The following is a 24,601-nucleotide window of genomic DNA, read 5'->3' as shown; positions in this document are numbered from 1 at the left end:
TTTATTTTTCAGATGATTAATTATTAATAAATTAATGAGATGGAAACTGAAGTGCAAGGAAAAATGGTTCTTAGTCTGAAGGAAGTTAATATAAAATCTAAAACACATTCTGTTCCACCTTATTAACTTTGAGATTGATGTAATATCCTCAAGAGGTTTAGTTGGTCTCTTCTCTTAAGTTTATATTCAGATTTGCACAAAAGTAGTTTCTATATTCAGACTAGATCTTGAAAGAATTTTCTTTTACAGAGTGAAGTTTGGTATTTGGAAAAAGGAAAACAGAACAAAGCCATTTATAAAATGGTAAAATCTGAAGACAAATGTTACTCGAAAATTTTTACTCCAGAGGAGAATCAGCCTGAGACAAGTTTTCCATCACTAAAACACAAAATGTACTATGCAAAATTTTAGGAGGAAATTCATTACAAATCTCAGGGAAGCAGACCCAATGTATCGGCAATCTCAGCCAGTTTCTGCTCTCATTTTCTTGGCATTAGAGGCAATTTCAAACCACACTAGACAGAAGTAGGGAGAAAAACTCCTGCATCATTCTGTCCATCAAATTTTTAATTGTTGTCTCTGAGTTGCAGAATTGCTCTCCACTTCTCTGTACTGCTCAGCTTTGAGTGACAGATCTGCTCACATTTCATTCAGAGAACTTCAACTACTAGGAAAGTGTCCTCATACTCATAATAAGAATTTCCTTTCTTTCATGCTTTTCTTCCTTTCACACCATTTTTATCCTCTCTGAGGTGGATGTCTCAAACCCAGTACCACCATGGAAACCTCAGCTTTGATGTCCTTTCAGAGTGTGGCTGTTCCCAAAGTTCTTGCACCCAATGGGATGCTTCCCAAATTCTCCTGCTTTTCCTCTGTGAGCTACCATTGGAATCACCACTGCTGCTATATCACAAACCTTGTCAGGATCTCCTTCTCCTTCTGAGGGCATCTGGAAACCCCATCACTAACACCTAAACCACAAACACTTCTTCCCTGCCACTGGGAAACTCTGATCTGTTTATGGAGCACATGTTACTGTCTTCTAAAATTCAAAAGAATATGTTAAAATTACCATAACTTAATGTCACAGGAGAGATGAGCTCCAAAGTTTTCTTTGGAATTTCTTGCTGAACAGAATTTTCTGCAGCCGGTATTTACTTTTCCCTGAAAAAATGGATACTTCCTTCTCACCTCAGTAAGAGCCTGAATCACAGCTCACTGAGCATATGGAAAAACTCACTGTGACTTCAATGGTTTTGAGCAACGTCCCACATGCACACGTAAGCTTTTAACCCAAATGCCCTCCCAGAGCATGGTGTCACAGAATCACAGAATGACTGGGTTGGAAGAGATCTTCAAGATCATTGATCCAACCCATGCCCTAACACATGAACTAAACCATGGCACCGAGTGCCACATCCAATCTTTTTTTAAACACATCCAGAAATGTTGACTCCACCACCTCCCCAGGCAGACAATTCTGGTACTTTATCACTCTTTCCGTAAAAAACTTTTTCCTAATATCCAATTTTCCTTGGTGCAGCTTAAGTCCTAGACTGGGGGTTTGCTGATGTTTCTTCTTGAGAAACAGAGAGATCTGCAGAGCCATACGTGCTGCTGCAGGTTAACAGCACCACAGGAATTTTCTCCTGGCTTTTTTAACACCTGCAGTCAGAGTCTGGAATCAGAAAAGTCTGTCACCGTTTTCCAACAGCAGCCAGTTTCTCTCCCCCAGCAGCCTGCATCCACCACATACTGTGCATAACATAGCCTGTATTCATCACTGCTTGGTCAAAGTAACCTTTTGAGCTCTTTTAAACTCTTCTCTGGCATTTCTGCCAGCCTCTTAAAACATTTTTGTACTTCTTGTCTCAGATAGTCTCAATATCCTAATGCTTTTTCAAACATTGTGGGTGATGCATGAAACTCTACATTCCCCTGTCAAGCCCTCAAAATAACCACTCTATACTTGGAAAGGAAACACCCCTCTGTTTCAGTCACCAGGAAACACTGAGCTGTTTATGGGGCACATGCTACCACTTTCAAACCTTACAAGAATATGTATTTCCTTCTGTTGAAGGCACTGTTGCAGGATCTCTCTTTAGCAGGGAGATACCGACACAAAACACACAGGAATCCACTTATATCCAAGATATAACTCTACTCCTCCATCAGATACACCTCTGATGTAGCCAGTGGTTCAAAAATTGTTAGGAGATACGTGGGGAAGGAACAGAAAGGCCCATTTTTCTCTCTGGGAAATCAGCTTGAAATGGATGCTGTAAGTAACAAATGCAAATATCCTTTTGTGTGTTTGACAATTTAGTTTAGACCTTAATTGCTGAACTGAATCACTTTAAAACTGCACAGTAAAATGAATGACTACAAAAGCATAAATGTATAAATACCTTTTAAATATCTTGAAATTTCAGACAGTGAATCAAAGAGAAACAGAGGGATGCAGTCTTATTTTTAATCACTTTCCTACTACTCAAACTATAAGAAACAATGAAATACATCATAAGAGACATCCTGGAATATTTTGGCATGCTGCTAAACTGAAATTCAATGGCTTGACATGCTATCTTGGATAATTTAACTTTGAAGCCTTTGTTAATTCTTCTCTGGATTACTGCCGACATAAACTTGATTTCAAAGCTCACCCTGTTTGGCTTTGCACATCTGAACTGAGAATAAAAGACATAAAATACATTAAGTAGCTCCTGGAGAACTCTTTAAAAGTGTTATTGATCAGAACAGTGTTTGAGTGCTGGGTTGGCCGTGTGAGTGCCAGTGAACCCATGACATGAGGGCTGAAGGGCAGCAAGAAAAGGAGACTCACTGGACGCTGTCCTGGAGATTGCACATCTTGCTGGGCTGCTCTCAGCAGCTCAAATGTGGTGGCTTGGTCCATGCTGAAGGCTGAGCCTCCTAACAGCCAACCATGATGTTCAAATCATGATTTCCAGGGGTGTGAGACAGCACACAGCTCCTGCACACCACAGCCTTCCAGCATATTCTTCCTCATCCTCATCCGCTCTGCAACACCAGGCACAGCCCGTCAGGCTTGAGGCCCTCTGACTGGGAGTCCTGTTGGTTCTCTCTTCCTCACTGTCTTTGAGTGTGGACTTTTCCCAGAGACCCCCCGAGTGTCTCGCCTTTCCCGCCAGCTCTGACTCAGCCAGCGTAGGACTGCAAGCAGCAGTGAGAGGCAGATCCGTGACAGCTTCCTCCCAGCTTCCTCCCTCATCCCCTCCCTCACGGCCGAGCAGCTCTTCACACCGCCGGGGAAGCACAGGATGCTGCCTCAGCACTGACTCCTACCCACCAGCTGCTATGCTCAGCTCGGGATCAGCAGTGTCCTCTCTGCCCTGGAACAGGAGCAACCAGCCCGGCCTCCACGACCAGAGACACCAAGTCCTGCCCTAGGACCCCCTCCTCCCCAGTCCTCAAATTGACTGGGATGGGACACATGAAGGTCCTCTCAAGAAGGTTGTGGATTTGCTTGAGGATCTAACCATGCTGATCCACTGTCAGGACTTTGGGGTCTCTGTCTGCTTGGAGGAAGATGTAGGATACACCTACAAAAGCCGACCAAAGAATGGCCAGGAAACGAGCCTAAGCACTCACTTTGATGTGGAATTCGTGAGGTTCAAGGATTCCCTCCTCTGTCACACCCTGGCTCTGGTTTGGATCAGTACAAAGAGATCTCTCTCCAACACATTCCAGCTTCCCACACTGGTCACGTGCCCTGTGCCATGCTGTGAAAGCGGACTGCAACATGGTCCTTCTCATGCTGTGACACCCTCTGACCTGGAAAATGCCCAGCAGCATATTGATCATATTTGAGGGACATCATGGCACCATCTGAGGCCTCAAGGAGACAAGGGCCACTGCTCTGTGCTGTGGATGTACGTGAGGTGCAGAGCAGCCTGGCCACAAGCAGGGTAGGTAAAGTTTGCCCTAGGCTTGCCCAGGAGTCATAAATGAGCCCTTTGCCTTCTTTGTTTAGTAAGCCTGAAACAGACAGGCCTGGGAAGAATTCCTCGTCAAAGCAGCAGGTTTGGTCCACTCCTACCCTTTTATCTGCAAATTTTGTCCACCAAAGTATTTACTTCCCTAGCTTATCACAGCCACTCTACCATCCCATGCAGTGCTGGTTTGTTTGATTGTTTGTTTGTTTGTTTTTTCCAATTACTACAGCTCTTTCTGGAGGCAAAACCTAATCTTTCACCTACAGGACTGATTCCATTAAAGTTAGCAGAAAGTTCCTAGCTGAACTCAGCCATAGATTGTGCCCCTAGATGTGAGCATGGACACACAGTCTCTGCATTCTGCAGGGTTGAGAAAGCCCCAGGCAGTGTCAGAGCTGATACCAACTCCTTGGCTGGGTACCTAAAGCAGATCAGTGCTGCTCACCACCATCCTCATCCCATTAGTCCCGTTTGCTCTCTGTCTTCCTTCCAGCCTCTCCACAGAGTCCTCAAAGAGTTTGAGGCATTTGGTTTGTACCAAGTAAAGGTAAGAGGAAGAGAGTATTCCTTGCTGAATGTGAAATGAGATTATCCAATGGTCTCAGGGAGTTTGATGGTTGCTAATTGTCATCAGCCTGTTGCTTAATGCAGTTTTGACAGGAGAGGAAAGTCTTTGGTCAACACAGTTGAGCCCAGGGGCCAGGTCATGGCAGAAATCACCAGGTCAGTGTTGTTTCAAGACACAACTGTAACCCCTCCACAAAACTGGTAGTAAGCACCACATCACTGTAGCCAAAGAACAGCCATTCCTTTGTTTTTGAAGACAAAATTTACCCTAATGCAGACATATGGTGCTTCCTTTGCACCACGCAACATCAGTGGTCATTTGTCCTGGTCATTTGCGAGATGATCTTCCTAAGTGTGTTACAACACTTACACCTTTAAGCACAGGAGACTGAAGTTACCTACCCAGGGCTTTCAACAATTTATCTGACCACACATAAGTCATCTACCAAATTACTTGTAAATCAACTGAGGAGTGTATTTCAGAGGAAATAAAGAAAGTGCAGCTCAAGACAGTACTCGGAATAGGCAAAGCTGAAACTCAGTGATCCAGATCAATTTGGTGCAGAATTGTTACATCTGGTGGTCTGTGATCTCTGTCCTGTATGTACCCTACAACTCCACCAATGTGCAGCATCACTTCTCAACCTCATCTTGATTTGTTTTTGTTCTATAACGTGACTGTTGACAACTTCCCTGCAAAAATCATATCCAGGGGATTACTAATCTTGGTAATCTATAATTTATAAGATTGTGGGAATGGGTCTTTGTTTCCTGGCCTACTTTAACATATTGCTTGGACTTATTAATGCCCACGATAGAAATAAATCTATTCACTATGCCTCAAATTTATAAAGGGCTCATTGAAATGATAAGGGATATGTTCAGAAAACTGCTGAAAAAATACGAAACCATCAGTTAATTAACATTAGCTAAGGAACAGCAGGAATAACTGAATTAGCCTATTTCCTTGCTGTAGGTAAAGATTAAAATGCATTCAATTCATGGCAGTTTTCAAGTTGCTAAGGATTATGAGAACAATGCACACTATTTTCAGCTTGCCAAGGAGAGTGAATCAAATGCAAGAGCCCAATCCTTCACAAACCACCCTTCAGATGATTCATCTGCAGAAGCCTGGCTGGAACACCCTGCGTGGCCTGACACCATCACATTGCCTCTCTGTGGGAGCCAAGGCAAAGTCCTCACCACACATTCAGACATGTAATTAAGAGACTGAAAGCGTTCAAGGTCAGGTTGGATGGAGGTTTGAGCAACTTCATCTGATGAAACATGTCCCTGCTCAATGGCAGAGGTGATTGGACTAGATAATTTTTAAAAAGTCCCTTCTGATTCAAACCCTTCAGTGACTCTACAACTTACCAGAAAATAAAATTTTAGAATCTTCAAAAGAAATTCTGAACATATTGCCAGAAGTAAAACCTTACAAGAAACTGTATTTGCTTTTCACCTCTCTGTACCAATGAGTTCTACAGGGCAAAGGCTTCACAGCTTAATTGTGCAAGACTGAGCTACCATGGAATCTGATGCTATCTGATGAGTAAGAATTCAAGAGGAAGGGAAGTAGGATACCTTTTGGTTTAGGAATTTCTCTGAAAACCATAAAGAATGTCCAATTCTTTAAAAGAAGATAGGCTTTGGGGAAAAAGAATTTTTTTTTTTCTGAAAGAAATGCTAATATTCACATTCTAAAGGGCACTTGTGTCTTCAGACTAATGAAAATGGACTATTTTATGCATTCAAAGTACAAACAGAATAAAACCAGTACGTGTTTCCTTTGCCTTGCAAATAACTATTCCACAGGAACAGGAACTGGAGGCAATGAATATAATTTACTACCAAGAGGCTGTAGATTAAGTAAACAGCAAGGAAGTAAATTTTGCATTCACAGCCACATGGCGTGGTGTATGCACGACTGAGGGTACGCCAGACAGCGTCTCAAACCTAGAGGCAATTCTCCTGCCACAGAGCCAATTCTCTTGCTGCTAGCTGGGGTTCCCCCTCCCATTTCTTCTCCTCCTTGTCCTCCCCTTGGGAAAGACTGAATCACCAAGCAGAGGCACCTGTGGCTAGTTAAAGTTTGGCATCCACAGGTGGGAATTAGGTGGCAGAATGTGACTCTGCAAACAGCTTCTATGACCCTTGTGTGAGACTGTGGACAGGCTGAAGTTTGAATTGTGTCAGAAAGCTCTGAAAAGAGCGTGCCAGAAGGAGCTCCTGGTGCAGTGATTTGTGCCACAGGGTGATGGAGAGTGGTGCCAGACCAACACTTAATGGATAAATGGAGTTGTTCCCACTCTGAAATCTAAAAATTTAAACTAGGAGAAAGCTTTTAGATACTTTGCTTTTCTCTTTTAATGGCTTTTTGGTGACAGTGTCCATATTTTTTGCAGAGGGAGCAGGATTCAGACGATTTATTTTGAGAAATCCTTTGAAATGGAACTAAACCAGCCTTTAAGCGATATCACAGTGCCAGAAGTTGTACTTTAATCCACTTCGTGTTTGCACAATATATTCGTCCGAGGCACTTACATGCCTAAACTGATATTATTATCTCAAAATTTTGTAGAGATTAACATGTTTATACTCACAGCATCCACATATGACAAAAAAGGCTATTATTTTCACTTCCCAAAGGAGAAGCAGAGGCCTGGAGGCTGTGCCTGGTCTGTCCCTGAACAGAAACAGCACACTGCCCCACAATTGCCCACAGTGACAGGGCTGATGGCATGCTCCCCTGAGCTAGTTCACCCTGAGCCAGCCATCCTCCTGGCCAGTGCCTGCACACAGCTCAGTGGACAGCACCAGTACACACCTTTTGTATTTATTGGTAGAGATAGGAGTCAAAAGGTCATTCATATCCACCCCCAGAGTGGGAATATGATGCACAAGCACGCCCAGACAATTTTCACGACAGGGTTGGTGGGTCTGATTACACTTGTGTATTAAGTATAATCTTATGGCCCCAAGCACCCTTCTCCAAAGGCCCTTTCCAGTGTTTATTATTTAGGACAGTAAGTATTTCAAACACAGAGCTGCTACCTAGTTATCTTACTTGTTACTGTAATGCATTCTAGGACACCCATCACTTTGAGCTTACTCCTTTGCATGCACAAAGAGCGAGATGGGGATGAGACACAAGTATGACTTTCCTTCTGAGCTGAAGGGCACCCAGGCACACTGGGGATTCCCAAATCACCCATCACCTCTTGCCTCCACACAGATCCAGTCACACTGCACAGGGGAAGCATGAGCAGAGGTGCTGGACCCCCCCGTACCAACGGGCTTTGGCACATTGCTCCTACATCCCCATATCTGCAATAACCACTTCCACCTCCCTGCAGCAAAAAGAAATGAACATTAAAATTAAGGATACTGCTGTTCAGTTTCTACCCAGCCTGAGTTTAAGCTGCTGCTTTATGGCTTTTCCTTACCAAGTTTTAACTGATGACTCTTTTTGTTTCCCTCCATTGATGGTATGATGCATTTGGCTGCCCCCACATCTATGCACAGTAGGTGAAATCCTGGCTTTATGTAAGTGGATTTTTAACTCTGGCTGTCATACATCTGCTGCTTGAGATTTCCACATACCTACATCATAAGGATATATAAATCTATGCAATGATGATGGCCATCACCAGTCATGCTGTTACACTGAGTCACCAGACAGCCTGGGCTCTGTTTGCTGCAGGTTTCTGCACAGACATGGATGGGATGGAGGGGTAAAGCCACTGCACAGCTACTGCAGAGTGTGGGATTAAGGCATGCCTGAATATGTTTTTCAAAACAGTCAATAGGTTCTAGCAAACAAGTCCATTCACTTTTACACAGATGGACCACAGTGCTCCTCAGTGAACAACACCAGAGGCCTGACTTCAGTACTCTTATTTCTTTTAACAACTTACTCCACGAAGAGCAGCACTGACTCAAGAGAAAAAACCCCAACAAACAAAAACCCAATTAATCTTACCCAGAATTAATTAGGAAGGTATTCTCTTTTTGTGAGCAGGGAAATTAAAAGACAAAGTGATCTGAGACCACAATGTAAATCAATGACAGAGTAAGACAAGAACTCCAGATTTTCAGATCTGTGTGCTCTAACCACAAAAACATCCTCAAAGGCTTCAAGAACAGCAGCCACTGGTTCCTGTTACACATTGTTGGTAAACAGGCTAGAATATTTTTCCATAGATAAAAAGGCCTGCCCTTTACCCACTCTGCTACATTTTTCAGCTTAGAGAAGAATATTAGAATTCCTTTAGCAGGATAAATTCAGCCTTCCCAGCACATCAGAGACAGCCTAATGAGCACCTACCACTGAGATGCTGTATCTGCTTCTCCTTTCTCTTCCATATGGCTCAGCTTCTGCTTTTCCCTCCTCCTCTTTTGAGCCATGAGCTGCCTCCTCTGCCACTGTCCCTGGGGTTGCATTGGAAGCCCCTGTTCCAGGGCTGTGCCAGGAGCCACACACCAGAATTTAGAGCCAAACAACCCTTCCTGATTCATTAAGGGCCCACTGGGGTTTGCAGTGGTCCTTTACGATGGCAGAGGCACACCTTTATGCCATTTGCCTTGCCAGATGCTGTCACACACCAGGCAAAGTGACCAAGCAATAAAATATTGCTGTGCCTGCCTCCCACTGGCACCCAAGGGCTTGTACAAACAGACTGGCTTTAGGTGACCTAGAGCAGAACAAGAGACAAGTAACAAGAAAAGCTTCCAGTGTCTCTGGCACACTGTGCTGCTGCCGTTTGGGGGAACAGTATGTCCACCAGTGTGACCAGGGAAACCTGCAGGGAAACACCTTGTGCAGGAAGAACCCCTTGGATGAAGAAACATGCTAAGTGGAGCAGGCTGACAGGCATGTGCTCAGGAAAGCTCAGCCAGAGGTGGAAATCTATTGTATGACTATCACCTGGCCACATTTCACAGCACATTGCAAGGAAATTCAGGCCAGGGAGAAGCTCTAGGCCTTCAGCCAAGAACAGAGAGCAGCTCATCATTTATTTTGTTATTTTTCCTTTCCTTCCCACTTTTTTTTTTTTTTTTAATGTGTGGTGTTGTGCAAACTGTTGCCTTTTTGCTCTAAACTTTCAAACATACACAGCCATGAATGTAGTAGCACATTTCTTTAGTTAGTTTAGCTCATATGGGACCAGGATTAAAAGAGAGACTGCTCAAAAGCACCTCTTTCCATCTTGGTGTGAATCGCTTCCAGCAGCAGCTCTGCCTGCTTCTGTCTGTAGGCATGAGCACTCCTCACTCCCATTCCATTATAAAATAAATGCCCACACACATCAGAGGAATGCTCTTTCCCCAAAATGCTCCCACTTGCTGTTTCTAGGAGCTGCCATGGCTCTCCTGACAGTGGTCACACGTCAATTGCAAGGAGAGGGATTCCAGATGCAACTATTTTAGGCTGCAGAGGAAGAGAGTGCAAATTAAAATGCCTTTCTCTAGGAAATTTACCTTTTAAAATACATTTCATCTGGTGACACAATCATCAGTGACAGAGAGCTAACCTACATTTCCCTCGCCACCCTTCAGACAAGGCAGGACAGCACCAATGGGAAGCAAAACCTCTCTACAGCAAATCCATCTTCAAAAGCATCTGAAAAGAGCAGATTTAAAAGTCTCTGTCAGGGAGTTTTCAGCCCCAAGAAGCAAAATGTCAGAAGCACTTTCTGCAAGTGGTCCTGCCCCACACTTACAGGAAAAACAACCCTTAATCAACAGGAAAGACCCTGGGCTGCAGTGAGATAAATATTCCTGCAGATAAGCCTGGTGAGCAATCAGAGCAAGGTAATTTCTCTCTTCTCTGCTCAGCATTGCTTAATCATGGTTACATCTCTCCTGTCCCATGGCACTGGGTAATGTTTTGCAGCAGGGTGACCGTGCACTTCAGGACTGAGTATATCTGACATCACCACCACAACAAGGAGCATCACAGTCATGGCAGAATGGGCGCCTAGCTCTGTGTCCTCCTAAAGGAATATCCCCTTTTCTGTAGCTGCAAGAGACTCACAGCAAATTTTTCATGGCAAAAACCCTACAGCAGAGAAAAATAATTGCATGAATTTTAATTTTCTACCTGATTTTTCATATTATGGATGCCAAGCCCAGTTTATAGTAATGCTGCCTCTGTTTATGCTAATGCAGGTCTTAAAATCTCAGCTCCCTTTCAGTGGATTTCAAACTGTGTTTCTGACTCTTTCTTTACAATGCATTTTGGAGAATTGTATCTTCTTTCCTCAGGGACATCTGGACATTTAAAGGCTCCACTATGTCTCACTCAAGGATATCAGTGCACCTTAGAGTATCATCAATGAGGGATGAAGAAAATACAGTTACAGAGTGGTTAAATGCTCCTTGCCAACAGAATAATCAGACAGAATAAACACCAAACTCCTCCAAACCATCTTCAGAACTAGTAGAGACAGCTCTTTTCAGCTAAGCCAGGATCACACAGCCCCAAATGGGAATTTTGCCTTGGAGAAGGGAAAAGATGACATAAATATTTGGGTCTCTGAACACAATTTTCCTCCAAAGTAAGAGAAATAAATGGCCTTTAGAGGCTAAGATATCACCATGTGGCATGAATCAGAATGAAATGAGCACATATTCCATAAAAGCATCAAAGAAAGGCTTCACCAGCAACAGTATTTTCTTTTTCTATAAAATGCTTAAAAAAGTAAAAGTTTGGCTACAGCAGACCTAACCAGTGTTTCAGGAAAATAAAAAAAAATTAAAAAAAGAAAAAGAAAAAGAAAAAGAAAAAGAAAAAGAAAACCACAAAACCCTCCACATTCATTTTCCACTGAATAATTTTCCAGGGAGAATGTTTAAAGCAGAAACCTATGGCAAGTATTTCTGCAGACCTATGAAAATAGTTCCTGTAAGAGAAGGCAACTACAGCACTGCAAAAAGAAGTCAAAACAGGGTTTCAAACAGCAACCTGTATTTCCACAAAAAATTCTAGGTTTTACATTCTCCTGTTTAAGGCCCTGACAACCAGTCCAGCCACAGAAATCCAAACGAATCAACATGGCTTTAAAAATACACCCTATGTAGAGATTTTGGGGCAATGCAGACAAAATGTGTAGTGAGAGATCTTTTCTTTCAGTGTGAATACGAATGGGATGATAATGCTCCATCATCACCTGCAAGTGTAGGTGCAAGTTAACCCCAGCACTGACTCTGGAGTCACTTACAGACTCTTGACCAGAGCCACCTACCTGACTGTACAGCCTAGAACACATGCTGGAGCTGAGACATGAGCATGCTTGGGAAATTGAGCCTATTTTTCTGCCACAAAATCATGGAATGTCTTCTGGAACACACTGACACATAACACTCACCAGCCTCCTACTGTCCCCTTCACCACAGCCTGCACAACCTTCCTCCAGAAGAAAACTTTTAATAATGTTTTCCATGTAAAAGAATGGACTTGGGAACGCCCACGTTCATTTTGCATCTTGATTCAACGCCGTGTTATTTCACTTCAAAGCTTTGCAGGTTGCTATGAAAAGCCTTTTCTGTTTAAATAAGTGTAACCATTTAATCAGAATGACTCCACGTCATGCCTGAGAGAGATCCCACTGTATCATAATGAATTCTCACACTGTGGCATATATGGATTTAACATTTATTATACGCCTTGCTGAAAAGCCCCTTCTACCTGAATTAAACACCAGCTATTTAATTGACTTTGGTGCACCACAGTGTAAATTACCAAGAGCTGAGAGAAGCAGAACTAAATCTAAAAGACTCATTCAGTGACTACGTGAACATCAAGTAACCAGCAGTGAAACTTCTGGGCAAAGCATGAAAGGAACGAGATGCTTATCCAAAGCCAACAAAATGGAAAGAAAATTGCTAGGGCTCTAAATAGCCACCTTCCTGCTGTTTGGAGAGAAAAGCCTCACTCCTGCTCTCAGGGAAGCAGTGATATTATACAGGATTACTGGCAGATCTGTATTGCTGCCCCATCAATTGCCTGTTCCAGACCAAGCTGTACAACACCGGCACATACACCCCCATGCCCAGCTGCAAGAGAGCCCTAAATGAGGACTTAGGGAGGCAGCTGCTGCAGGGCTGAAGGAAGGAACTCAAGCTGATGCTGCCAAACCCTATTGCTATTTAAAAAATAAACAATCAAGGCACAAACTGTCACCCTAAGGATTTGGTACCAGCCCTTGCTGGTGAGTGGGCATTACAACAAATAACGCTCTGTTTATTGCAATCGCCAACATAGGAAAACAAACAAATTTATGAGACCTTCAAATCTTTCTGTAACTTTAAAGATTAATATATTAGAACAAGTGTTATTTTGAATTTTGGCCAAACATTTTGTTTTCTCTATTGACAATAGCAGCTTTGCAACAATAGATATCTTAAAAGAAAAAAAATCCATTTTCACCTGAACTCTTCACATTTCTGTAAAAGCAAACTATGTTATAATGCTGTCTGTTCAATGAAAATGAGATTTTTTTTCCCCATTACTTCTTTATTCTCAAGGCTACAGGAAGAAAAGATAACCACTCTCCATTAGGAGTAGCACGTCACTTCAATTGACAAAAATAACCCCAAACCATAGTGTTGCCTTGCTAATGAGTCCTTACTGGGATGTTTTGACTAAGGTAACAATAACAAGTGCAAGCTTTGGAACAAGGATGTTGACAATTGTCTACAACTCTTGAAGGTGACAGAATCTTTTAAATGGTTTTGGAAGGCATCATGAAAAAGTTTTTTGTAGTCTCCAAGGTGAAGTAGACTCTCACCATTCCTCTGTTGCTGTAGGAAGGCTGGACTGCTGCCCAAGGACTCTAAAATGCCTGGTCCTAGCCACAGCTAAAGCACAAGGAAGCAACAGGACTGCTGCTCAGGAAAAGGTGCTGTATTTGGAGAAGACATGGGGACTAGGAGTTACCAAAAGTTCTGCTACAGCCAGAAAAAACAAGAAGAAAAATGAAGAGTGCTGAGGGCAGCTAGGACTAGCCAATGAGCACAGTCACACTTCCAGGATCACACAGACTCCACATTATTACAGGTGTCTCAAAGCCATTCTGGTGATCAATCTGCGGTCTATTAATCTATTACCAATAAATTTGCCCATGCCCTGGTCTCTACAATGACATTAATCTTTTCTAGTCTGCTTATTACCTCTCTGCCATTGGAAAAGGGGAGATCCTCCTTTGTATTTAGCACTTACCAGTGTAACCAAGCTGATGGAATAATTTTTTTCCCCACAAAGGAAAAGATGTTAAATTGATACTGGATTAATGACTGCTAGCTTTCTGCTCCTGAAGAGCCCAGTATGCTTTTATTATCCATTGATAAGGCCCTGGAAGAGGCTGATCAGAGAAGTTGTGGATGTCTCATCCCTGGAAGTGTTTAAAGCCAGGTTGGACGGGGTTTTGAGCAACCTGGTCTAGTGTAAAGTGTCCCTGCCCAGAGTAGGGGTTTGGAACTGGATGATCTTTGAAGTCCCTTCCAACTAAAATCATTCCTTGGTTCTATGATATTAATTCCATTGTGAATGCAGAGAGATTTCTTTCTGTCTTTTGCATAAAGCTTACACAAAACCCCCCAAGCAGGGGAATAAGCCTCACCTAAGGAATGTGGCATGGCAGATCTGTGTTTTGCTTTAATTAGCATCCTGATGCGATACCGGCTTGGCGTGCAGATCTCTGTTTTGTAACACACCGAGCCCTCGCTAGACTCCGTAAGGAACCTGGCAAACACAACACTTCCTTCCATTGTCTGTTGTTTTTCTTGGAGGCTGAATATTTTCATTGAAATGTCACTTACATACACAGCTCATGCTCGGCTGCTCTCGGAGTGCACTCAGGCATTGGGCTTTCAAAAAACAAAGTGAATTCAGCACTTAACCACAGCTTAGCACTTTGCTTACTTATTAGCAAAACATACACTTGAAAGGCAAAAATCACAAGCAGAGGGGTTCCGGTAATAACACGGCTTGTGCAGATTTTACCACTGGTGAGTACCTGCCTGTTTGAGCTGCTTCCCAAGGCATTGCAGGCTTAGGAGGTGCTTGTGGTCTGGCAGGGTAGAGCTGATAAACAGCAGGAACGGGACCCTGGGATTCTGAGCCTGCAAACTTGTGGGCAGAGCTTTCCTCAGTGCGTGACTTGCACCCGGCAGGAAGGAGCCCCCGTCATCTCAGCTCTTCTGTGACAGAAATCATCTGAATAATTCATCAGAGTTAAGAGACCAAGCTGGGAAAACTTCAGGGTTGGGGGTTTTGGCTCAGCTTTGACTGGGTTTTTTTGCAAAGGTAAGGAGAAGTACTTCAAGGTTGGGTCAAACAGGATGTTCACCCTAAAAACTTGTCCTCGGCAGAGATGCCAAAGCCTCAAAAGACATCACACAGGGAAAATACTCTGGTTTCTTTGGAGAATCAGAAACGGCAGCTGACAGGATCTAGGTAAAGCAGTCCCGCCAAGGGGATCAGATCACAGGTGCCCCAAAGAGGTGGAACACTATACCAGACAGGCATTAGGGTTTTCACTTTCTTTAACTAGATCTTAGTATTGATAGGAATTCCTCTGGATTTGTCAATATTCTTGACTCTGCAAAAAATTGCAGTGAAACTCAGAGATGGGTCTTCAGCTTTGACCATTACTTACCTAGCTGCACACTACCCTGGGCTGCTCCATATGTTTTGGAGGTGCCTTTTAGACCTATTTTTAGCCTGTTTTCCAAAGGCAGTGAGGCAGTGACTCTCCATCCCAACTTGCCAGCCCTTAGTAATTTCTGACTCATTGGGTGAACTTCAACCAACTTTGACAGAAGAGCAGAGGTAGCAAAAATATTAAATTCTTACCTATTTTAAGCAAATATGGGTGAATAAAGGAGAAAAAGGAAATTACTGTCTTAATAGATTTCTAATATTGTCCCATATTCTTCTGGAGAAGCAACAGCCCCAGATCCCGTGGCTTTGACTAGTACAGGTTACACAAAAATCTCGGGAAAACCAAACTCTGCTGCTTCACACTTCAATGCCGGTGAACAATAGAGATGAAATCAGTCAAGCCGTGGAAATTTGCTCTGATCTACGCAGGCAGCACAGTCAGAAACAGCATTTGCAAATGGACCCACAAAACTCAGGTGGAAAAGACATTTAGATTGGATTATTAGGAAAAAAATCTTCACTGAAAGGCTTGTCAAGCACAGGAACAGACTGCACAGGAAAGTGGTGGAGTCACCATCTCTGGAGGTACTTAGAAGATGTGTAGATGTGGCACCTGGGGATAGGGTGGGATTGGCAGAGACGGGTTAATGGTTAGATTCAATCTTTGAGGCCTTTTCCAACCTAAATGATTCTAAGATTTCATGTGTTTACGTAAATCCATTTTTATGCATGATTTTCCGGCATGCAGAAAATGAATCATCAATACCCAAAGAGGATGATTATGCTAATGAAACATTAGCATCTGACATCACCAACCACAACAGATTATCAAGATCTTTCCCTATACTGACAGGTGAAATAAGGCAGATCACTTGTAAGATACAGTAAGGTAATTCCCACCAAATGGCACCAACCGCAACCAAAAATCCTAAAACTGCTCATTAACAGAGCTCACTATTACACCAAAATTGTTCAGTAAAACAATTTCTGAAAGCAATTTATTTCCCCCTGTCTTCTACAATATCCTATGGGGAAATCTCCAGCAGCATCCAGAAGGAGCAAAACTTTCAGAGTTTCATTTTAGTTTTTGTCTTTGTTGCCTGTGTAGGTCTTAACAGTGCTATAGGAAATCTAAGCTTGGGAAGGAGCATATTTTTTCTTGGTTGGAAAGCACATCCTCCTCATGGAAATATGACAAATATTCTACAGTATTTTTCTACAGTGCCTGCAAAAGTTTGGCAGAGTCAAACTTTGTGATGACAGGAGAAGCAGTGATTATCTACATTTATATTTGGCTTTGCAGCTGCACCAGTGACCACCTCACACCAAAGCTGAGCTACACTGCTGGGAGTGAAAGACAGCAAGGAGTCGTCCACAACCTTGCCAAACTTAGAAACACTGTGTTGGAATAGCTTGCATTTTGGGAAAATAAATAAATAAAAAATAGCCCAGCCCTTTATAAGGAACAGTATAACCCCTGCAGACAGCACATGAAATTCTGAGCTGTCGAATCCAGCAATCTTCAACCTGGACTTCAGGTCTACCTTGCACTAGGAGGATTGTGTCAGTTTGAACAGTTTCTGTGACGGCTTGTATACAATACATGTGAAAACAAGGTGGTGAAACCAAAGCCAGAGATCTTATTTCCCCGTGGACATACTGGGAAACACACAGGGCAGATTCACCAACAATTACGTAACGCTGGGAAATGTTCCCGGGGGGACTGGCAGGAACAAATTAAGTGTCAAGTAGACATGGACAGCTGCCTCTTAACCTCCCTTCTTTCCAACTCCAGCACAGACACTGAGACCTTTAGTTGCCCATATCTTTGACAGAATAAATGAGGTGTGATATTTATCCTTCAGGCTGGTCTGCTAACAAGCATGGCTTTCATGTAAAAGGAGATGCACTCAAGGACAAACATAAACAGGGAGGCTTGGTCTGCCTTCAAAAACCTTCTCCCACAGAGGTGCTGCTAGATGCTCAGGGGCTATAATGTGAATTTTCCACAACATAGCAAGGAGTGCTCCAAAGTTTGGTAATGAAAATGCTGTCTACACCACAAAATAATCCTTGGGAATTATTAGCTAGAGACCACTTAGCAAGCAATGACCCAGGGAAAGGACATATGGATTTGAGATTTGTTGTGCTCACGATACTGATCTTTGAGTGGCCCTGATTTTATCCATTCTTTTTTTTGCAGTCTAAATGTGGTTTTCTCAAAGCTGCTTGATCAGAACCCCTTCTGCTTCACAGAACCCAAGTTTTAAAGGCATGCAAAATTAGGAGAAATTGTTTAGGAGAAATACACAAAAATGAGAAGCTGAAAAACCCACAGGGGATCTAATAATAATCAGGGCAGAAATATAAACAAAAATATAAGATACTCCATGCTGTGCAATGGTTCACAGCCATTGTATCAACAAGTTGGTGTTACCTTGGAAACAAGAGATTATCCATACACGCCTCCTCCCAAACAGGAATCCATGAAAGGAGGCAAGCAAAATGGATTTTGAGCCTCCTGGACTTTGCAGTGTTGCCACCCAACTCTTGATACCAATTGATCCCAAGCCTAATTATTGATGGAAACTCAGAAGCAGTGCAGAGGTTGCACCATCCTTCATGTAACATCCAAAGAGATGAGGGTGAGTACCTGGCTTGGAGTGACCTGAGTACCCCGAGTACTCAGGGTGAGTACCTGAGTAACCTGGAGGGTTCTTGTCCTCTCCACCTTGAGTTAACACAGCACTTACCCAAAAAAGTGCAGAAAGATGATTCCCTACATTCAGTTTAGTACTCTTGGTCTATCTTGTAACACAAGACACAGCTCTTTGTTGGGGCTGGGGACTGCTTGGAGCTGTCACCCCAAATGCTGCTGAGGGGCTCTGGCTGCTGGCTTCAGCTGGGCATCTCACCCCGCTGGGCAGCAGTGAAGCTGTGTCCCCCTGGAACAGCTAAATGCTTGGCCTGCACAAAATTAACTGGCTGGGTTTACAAGTACAGCTATAACAGAAAAGAGAATTCCCTAGTAAGTGTTGAATAGTGAGCAGCTAAAAATTTATACCAAGACATAATCAGTGTCATCTCTCATTACAGAACTACATTTCAGATAACCCAGATATCTGGATGCAAGGATTTTATAAAAGTCGTGGTTACACTATATTAAACAAGCTAAGAATAAGTAGGAATAATATCTATTTATTTTTCTAAAGAGATTAAACAAAACTAAGGATTTGTAAATCAACTTATCACAAAATTGGTACTTCCCACAATCCAGCTGGTTTGTTGGAATTTGTACAACATCAGTGTTCCTGCGCAAGTCCTTTTGCAGCACTCTGAACTGAAATGTAGGGCTACAAAAACACACTAAGAATTTACAGGACATTATTCTCCCCACAATGCCAGCACAACAACTTCTGAGGACATCAGCATGCCTGGACCTTACCAACAGACAAGGGACCAGCATTTTCCCCAAGGGCTTCCCCTGAGGTTTTTAACCCCAGAGCTGCCTCTGTCAGATGCTCCAGGCTTCCCTATGGCACATCTGGCTCTTCTCAGCTTTAATTCACTCCCCTGCCATGTCTGTTCTGCTCTTTTTTTGATGCAATCTCACAAAACCACTCTGGTTTGATTTGGGTGAGACTAGTCACAAAACAATTTAATTCCCAATTTTACAACAACACAGCACATCACAACTAGAGATCTGGTTTTGACCACCCTCCAGGGATTTTGCAGTCTGTAGCACACGAGACAAATACCTCTTACATATCCCATTTTTTGGGCTACAGAACAAAATCAGAGCAAGAAGAGTAGGCAACTTTGATTTAAAGACTTCATTAGGTTCAGTACTTACAACTGCATGACCAAATACAAATGGTTCGGACTCTCATAGATGTCTTCCAGAGCAACTATATTTTCATGCTTGATCCTGAAAAAATACAAGATAAAATAGGATGAAATAGTGATTTTAATTTGTTTTCACATGACTGCAAAACACAGAGCTGTTTTTAGTTCCATAGTACTTGTCAGTGTTTTATTCAACAACATAAACTTTTTGCAAGGATGCATAGTGATAGAACAAGGGATAATGACTTTTAACTGAAAGAGGGTAGATTTGGATTAGATACTAGGAAAAAGTTCTTTACTGTGAGGGTGGTGAGGCAGTGGCGCAAGTTGCCCAAGGAAGTTGCAGATGCCTCATCCCTGGAAGTGTTCAAAGCCATGTTGGACAGGGCTTTGAGCAACCTAGTCCAGTGGAAGTTGTCCCTACCCAAGGCAGAGAGATAGGAACCAGATGATCCTTGTAATTTTAGGGCCCTTTCAACAAAAATAAACAGTCCAAAGTGCTTCACAGCGCAGAATACAGTTATTATTCAGAAAAATTTCTTTCAATCATCTGTGAAGCCAAAATGTGTAACAGTTAAGTATCTGAGGCATTAGAGGTATACAGTTCCTGTGTCAGATGAATGAAGATGGTCGGTTGGAGGCTGAATTCTCAGGAGAGCTTTGCTGGAGGGTGCAAGGGAGTGAGAGAGGCAGGGTGCAGGCTGGCAGGGAGAAAGCAGAGATCTGACCCTGTGAAGAAGCTAGTACAAGGAATCAGCAGCCATATGACAGCCCCACGCTCCTTCCCACCAAATTCGTGCTGCTCTGATGTTAAGCCTTGTCTTGATGCCTGAATTTCCCTGCAGCATCATTAAGCACTGTGTGCACCAGCTCCAAGAGTCTTCATGGCGTTTTCACATCCTCACCATTCCCACCAAGCTGCTTGCCAAAACACTAGCTCTAAAGAGAAAAATCATCTCTACAAGCACACATCTAATTAGCTACTTCAGCAATGCCTCTATGGGTTTGTTCCTTAAATGTTTACAAATAATTTGCAAAGGATATATTTAACTTGTGCAGATCCTGAAGAGACTACCCCGGTGCAAGCCCAGGGTAGAACATTAATTAAACTAGTTCCAAACAATATTTAAGAGCAAGAGAAAGATGGAAAATTCTAAGAGGCCACTCAGTAAGTAACAGATGGGTATGTTCAGAAGGAAAGTAAACATGCATTGTCAGCAAATGCAAAACTCTGCATGTTTCTAGGTTCAAGTAGCTTAATTAAGATGCTTAATCATGTGTCAAGACCTTAACCTCTATGGTCACAAGTGTCCTAACACCTGTGTGATGATGTCGAGAGTAGAAGGTCCATTGTGCCCAGTAGGATATTTCCCACAAACATGCAGACTAATTCAATTTCCTCCGAATTCACTGGAAATATTATGACTGACCTGAATTTATGCCCATAATCAGTCATCAAAAGCCATGTTCATGCAAAGACTTTCACACACAGGAAGTTTAATGTCAACAATAAGCAAACTCAAATGTAATACACTGCAGGATGGTAGAGCAACAAACACATGACTTGGCTCTTCACTGTACCTAAATGGCTGGAAAATCCCCCACTTTAGCAAAATTTCCAGGTAGATTGCATCACAAATTAAATTCTTAATATTTGCAACAGGAAACCAATACACCACGCACTTGGCTTTACACAGCAAATGTTTGGAAGCATTAATTTTGTTGTGCAGGTCTAGTGCCTGGTCCCTTTAAGGGTTAGTTAGGGCAAGGGCAGGATTGCCATGTTTAGTTTAGTTGGAAGTATGTTAGAAATGACATTTCAAGCTATTAGTGATTTTTAATGAAAACTACTATATTTATTTATCCATTTTCCTTTATGCACCACACACATTGACATGATCCTTTGTGCTCCTCCTGCCACCACGACGATGGCAGTTTAACTCAATCAATCTGCCGTCATGTTTAAAGCCTCCAGTTTAGTCTGCGGAGTGGTTTTCACCATGCATACACCACTGCTTTGCATCTCTAATTTTGGAAGACCTCAGAGGTTCCCCAAAGGAGCATCACCGTCACACACATGGTCACCCACAGCGAGCAGCCCAGGAGGCAGAGGCCGGGGAAGAGCTCATCAGAGATGCAACGCTGAGCACCCGGGCTGCCACAAGACCCTGTCCCCTCCCTGATTTGCAAACCAAATGTGCTCTGCGCCCTGTGCTCTGGAGGGAGGGCAAACAAACCTGCTCAGTGCTACAGAGAAGGGGGAGAAAAGGTTTAGTCCCATCCCCACGGGCTCCTCTGTATTGAACCCATCTGTCCCCCTCTGAAATCAGAGGCAGGATGTGGGAAGACAGCAAATGTGAAGTGTAATCTGGGAGAAGACAGATGAAGAAGCTGAATCACCCCCAAAGGACACAAAGAGCATCCCTCATAGGGATGATGGCGTTTGGAGCACGATGTGCCTTTGGGAGGTGGTGTCTGTGCATACCAGCCACCCCAGCTGCTGGTGGCTGCTGCACTCCAGGGGCATGATGAGAGGGGAGGAGGCATTTTTGTCCCCTTTGACTCAGCCTCCCCAAGACCAGCAAGGCCTCAGTCGTGGTGTTATGCAGTGTTTAATATCCCTGGGGAAGTGTACATCACGCACCTGCAAATGAAGCAGCTTGTCCTGCACAGCTTTTCTCTACTCAGAGGAACTCTCAAATTAAAAGCTACTAAAAGGAAAATGGAATTCAAAGTTAAAAAATCAACAACATGGAGATTACTTGGGGTGAAGCCCACAGTTTAGACAAATTTGGGGGTTGTGTTGCTGGAGCTGGACCAGAGCAGTCATGGGGTTCCCAGCAGAGATTACTGCTGCCAGCAGCAGCTCCTCTGCTACTCACTCCAGAAATTCACACAGAAATCCATGTGCTCCTTTTTTCCTTTTAAAGTGTGAGCATGCAATCACTTACAACCCTGACACACAATAATTAATCCTTCAAGGATGAACTATATTCATTTCAATAACACCCTGGGATTTGGGCAAGCAGGTGTGGCATCATCACAATGTTTCATTGGTACCACAAAGCCCAAAGGAGATGGAGCAAATTTGTCCCGCTCCTCTGCAAGCAGATCAGCAGTGCCAGACATGAGTAACAGCAGACACTCACTCTGGTTTGCAGGGATGCTTGGGTACATCGAGAGCCAAGGAAAGCACTGTGAAGTGGCAGCTGCTTGCTGGTCACAGATCAGGAGGGATTTGGGGATGGGTTAATTAACTCCACTTTTATCCCCTTCTAGGAGCACCAAGCGAGTCTCAAAGGTTCAGAGGATTCATTCTGCTAAGCCTGCAAATGCCTGCACGCAGCCCTGCAGAAATACTCACTGGACTGACTGATCTACTCAAGACCTGACAGGATTTATTATTTTAAAAGGTGCTGCTCTCACTTTACAGAAGGGGAAGCATTGTGCAGAAAAACTACAAGTATTTCTGTAATCAAAAGTGAGAATGGAGCAGAGAGGGCCAAGATTCCTCAATTCCAGAATAATATCTTAATCAAGGGGCCATATTATTTTAATTCCTTCTCCTTTCTACCTCAGTGAGAGAATCTCAACCTCACATCTCTGCAGACCTTTTCTTCCTTCTGTCTTCCCTCTCCAGACTCCTCCCTTCCCAACATGTGGCTCCCACCCTGCAATAGATAAATCTGCCTGATTAACTCTGTACAAAGCACCTCATTGATGCTTTTAGGTACGTGATAGTGCAATATTAGGGCTGTAGCACAGGGGACATGGACATGGGCTGGGGTGACAGCAGTTCCCATTACTTGTTTCCAAAGAAAAAAAGCCCTGAAAGTGAACATCAAAGCATGGGCTTGCTTAAAGCAAATTAGATCCCATTATGCAAATTGATATGAACTAAGGAAAATTGCCCTTGCCACCTTTTCAACCTCCTGTTCATCACATTTGCTATTTTTCCTGATGCACCCCCTCCATCCTGGCAAACCCCATGTGCTGCTTGCATCTCCCACATCCTGATGTGTCCCCAAAATTCCTCCATCTGCGGCACAAAGGGCAGGTGCCTCCTCCAGCCACCATTGCTTTGCTCAATTTCAGGAATATTCTGAGGCCATTATACAGAAAGAAGTTGTCTAGAATTAAAAATACAAATAAAGAGAGGCTAATAATTTTTTATATTCAGGACTTTTCACCCTACAAGTCTCATGTGATGCTGCAATCCATGGGAAAAAGAAGAGGAAGATAAATCTAGGAGAGAGTATCAAGGGAATTTAAGTATACGAAAAAAAAAAAAAACCATAAAGAGGGATTAAACCTGGTAAGAAACTTTTAAAAGTTTAGTATAAAAAAGAAACTATGAAACTATGAAAAGAAAGGATGGATTCTCCCTGTTCAGAGCAGCTCTGGGTTGGATGCTGTGCCTCAGGCAGACACAAACCTTGGGGCTCAATGCAACCCTGCAAAATGATCAAGCTTCCCCTCCAGACTTTCAGCCTATGATTCTGCCATGTGCTCTTACAAAGGGGTCGATAATAAAAATGAATGAAGGCAATGTTGTGTTCGAGGAATATTTTAACACACAGCCAGCCAAGATTTAAAGGAGCAAACTGAACTGGGCAACCAAGGACTTCAAGTGAGTTTTCTGTGCATGGCAGCTGTGCAAACAAGGGCTGACAAAAGAGTGCTTGATCTGCAGCAGAGCCCAAACACGCACTGGCCTCCTTTGCTTCCTGTGGAGACACTGCATGAGAGCATTGATAGGGGAATTGTCATTTTTCTCCAACTGCTACTGCTAAAACACAGAAACTGCCACCTCCAAAGGGGCTGAAACACATCCTCGGGACAAGACCTGACATGACCAGGAGTGACATTTAGCTCTGCTCACCAGTATCCATCACACCAAATGGGCTGTGCTGCAGCACTGGAGTGGTGATGAGTACATGGCACGGCACCCCAGTGATGCTAAAATCCTCCCTTGCCACTGGCTGACCCAGAGACACCACATCCTACTCACTTCCACCAGAAGTGCACAAGCCCCCATAGATCCAGATCCAGACCTAATGGACAGTACTCACTTCAATGTTTGCCAGAAAAGTATCAAAAAATCAATATAGTCCATGGGTTTTGGCAGGAGATTTCTTTTAAGAAGCAAGGGATTAAAATTTGGAAGTCGATGTACAATAAAGGAAACCAAATCCTTTAATGGCTGAGCTTTCTGTACATCTCTGCTGGCTCCTGACCATCCCAGAGGCCAAAGAGCTGGCATTAAACCTGCTACGTGCTGCCATGGATCATTAATTAGAAGGGCTGCACTCTGCATAGATAAAAGCAGAGATCCCAGATTTTGCTGTTGCTTTGGCTGCTGATGTGCCAGGAGAGCACGTGAAACACCCCAGCTACAAACCACGATAGAACCACTTACATTAATATCTATCATATTTAACACCCAAAACCAGGATCAGTTAGAAGAATACCGTACAAAAACCTTGGGCAAACACGAGAGCTGCTTAAGTAGGGCAGGTCCCCCCCACAACAACTCTTTCCAAGT

General features: G+C 43.2%; 1 protein-coding gene and 1 long non-coding RNA gene across 4 annotated transcripts in view; both read right to left on the bottom strand.

Moving 5' to 3' along the window:
- Nucleotides 1-24,601, bottom strand: part of CAMK1D (calcium/calmodulin dependent protein kinase ID) — a 208,770-nt gene that overhangs the window by 63,886 nt on the left and 120,283 nt on the right. For all 3 annotated transcript variants that reach the window (XM_068189489.1, XM_068189487.1, XM_068189488.1), the window contains exon 3: nucleotides 19,064-19,138. In XM_068189489.1, coding sequence (XP_068045590.1) covers nucleotides 19,064-19,138 — 75 coding nt within the window. The remainder of the gene's footprint in view (nucleotides 1-19,063; nucleotides 19,139-24,601) is intronic.
- Nucleotides 2,460-3,765, bottom strand: LOC137473641 (uncharacterized). The gene is made up of 2 exons (XR_010998904.1): nucleotides 3,631-3,765; nucleotides 2,460-2,682 (listed from the first exon to the last, which is right to left on the bottom strand). It is a non-coding gene; the product is annotated as an uncharacterized lncRNA (long non-coding RNA).

Source organism: Anomalospiza imberbis, chromosome 5 (genome assembly GCF_031753505.1).
Source record: "Anomalospiza imberbis isolate Cuckoo-Finch-1a 21T00152 chromosome 5, ASM3175350v1, whole genome shotgun sequence".
NCBI classification, from domain to species: Eukaryota; Metazoa; Chordata; class Aves; order Passeriformes; family Viduidae; genus Anomalospiza; species Anomalospiza imberbis.
The sequence above is the reverse complement of the archived record's forward strand: the minus strand, read 5'-3'. Positions and strand labels throughout refer to the sequence as shown.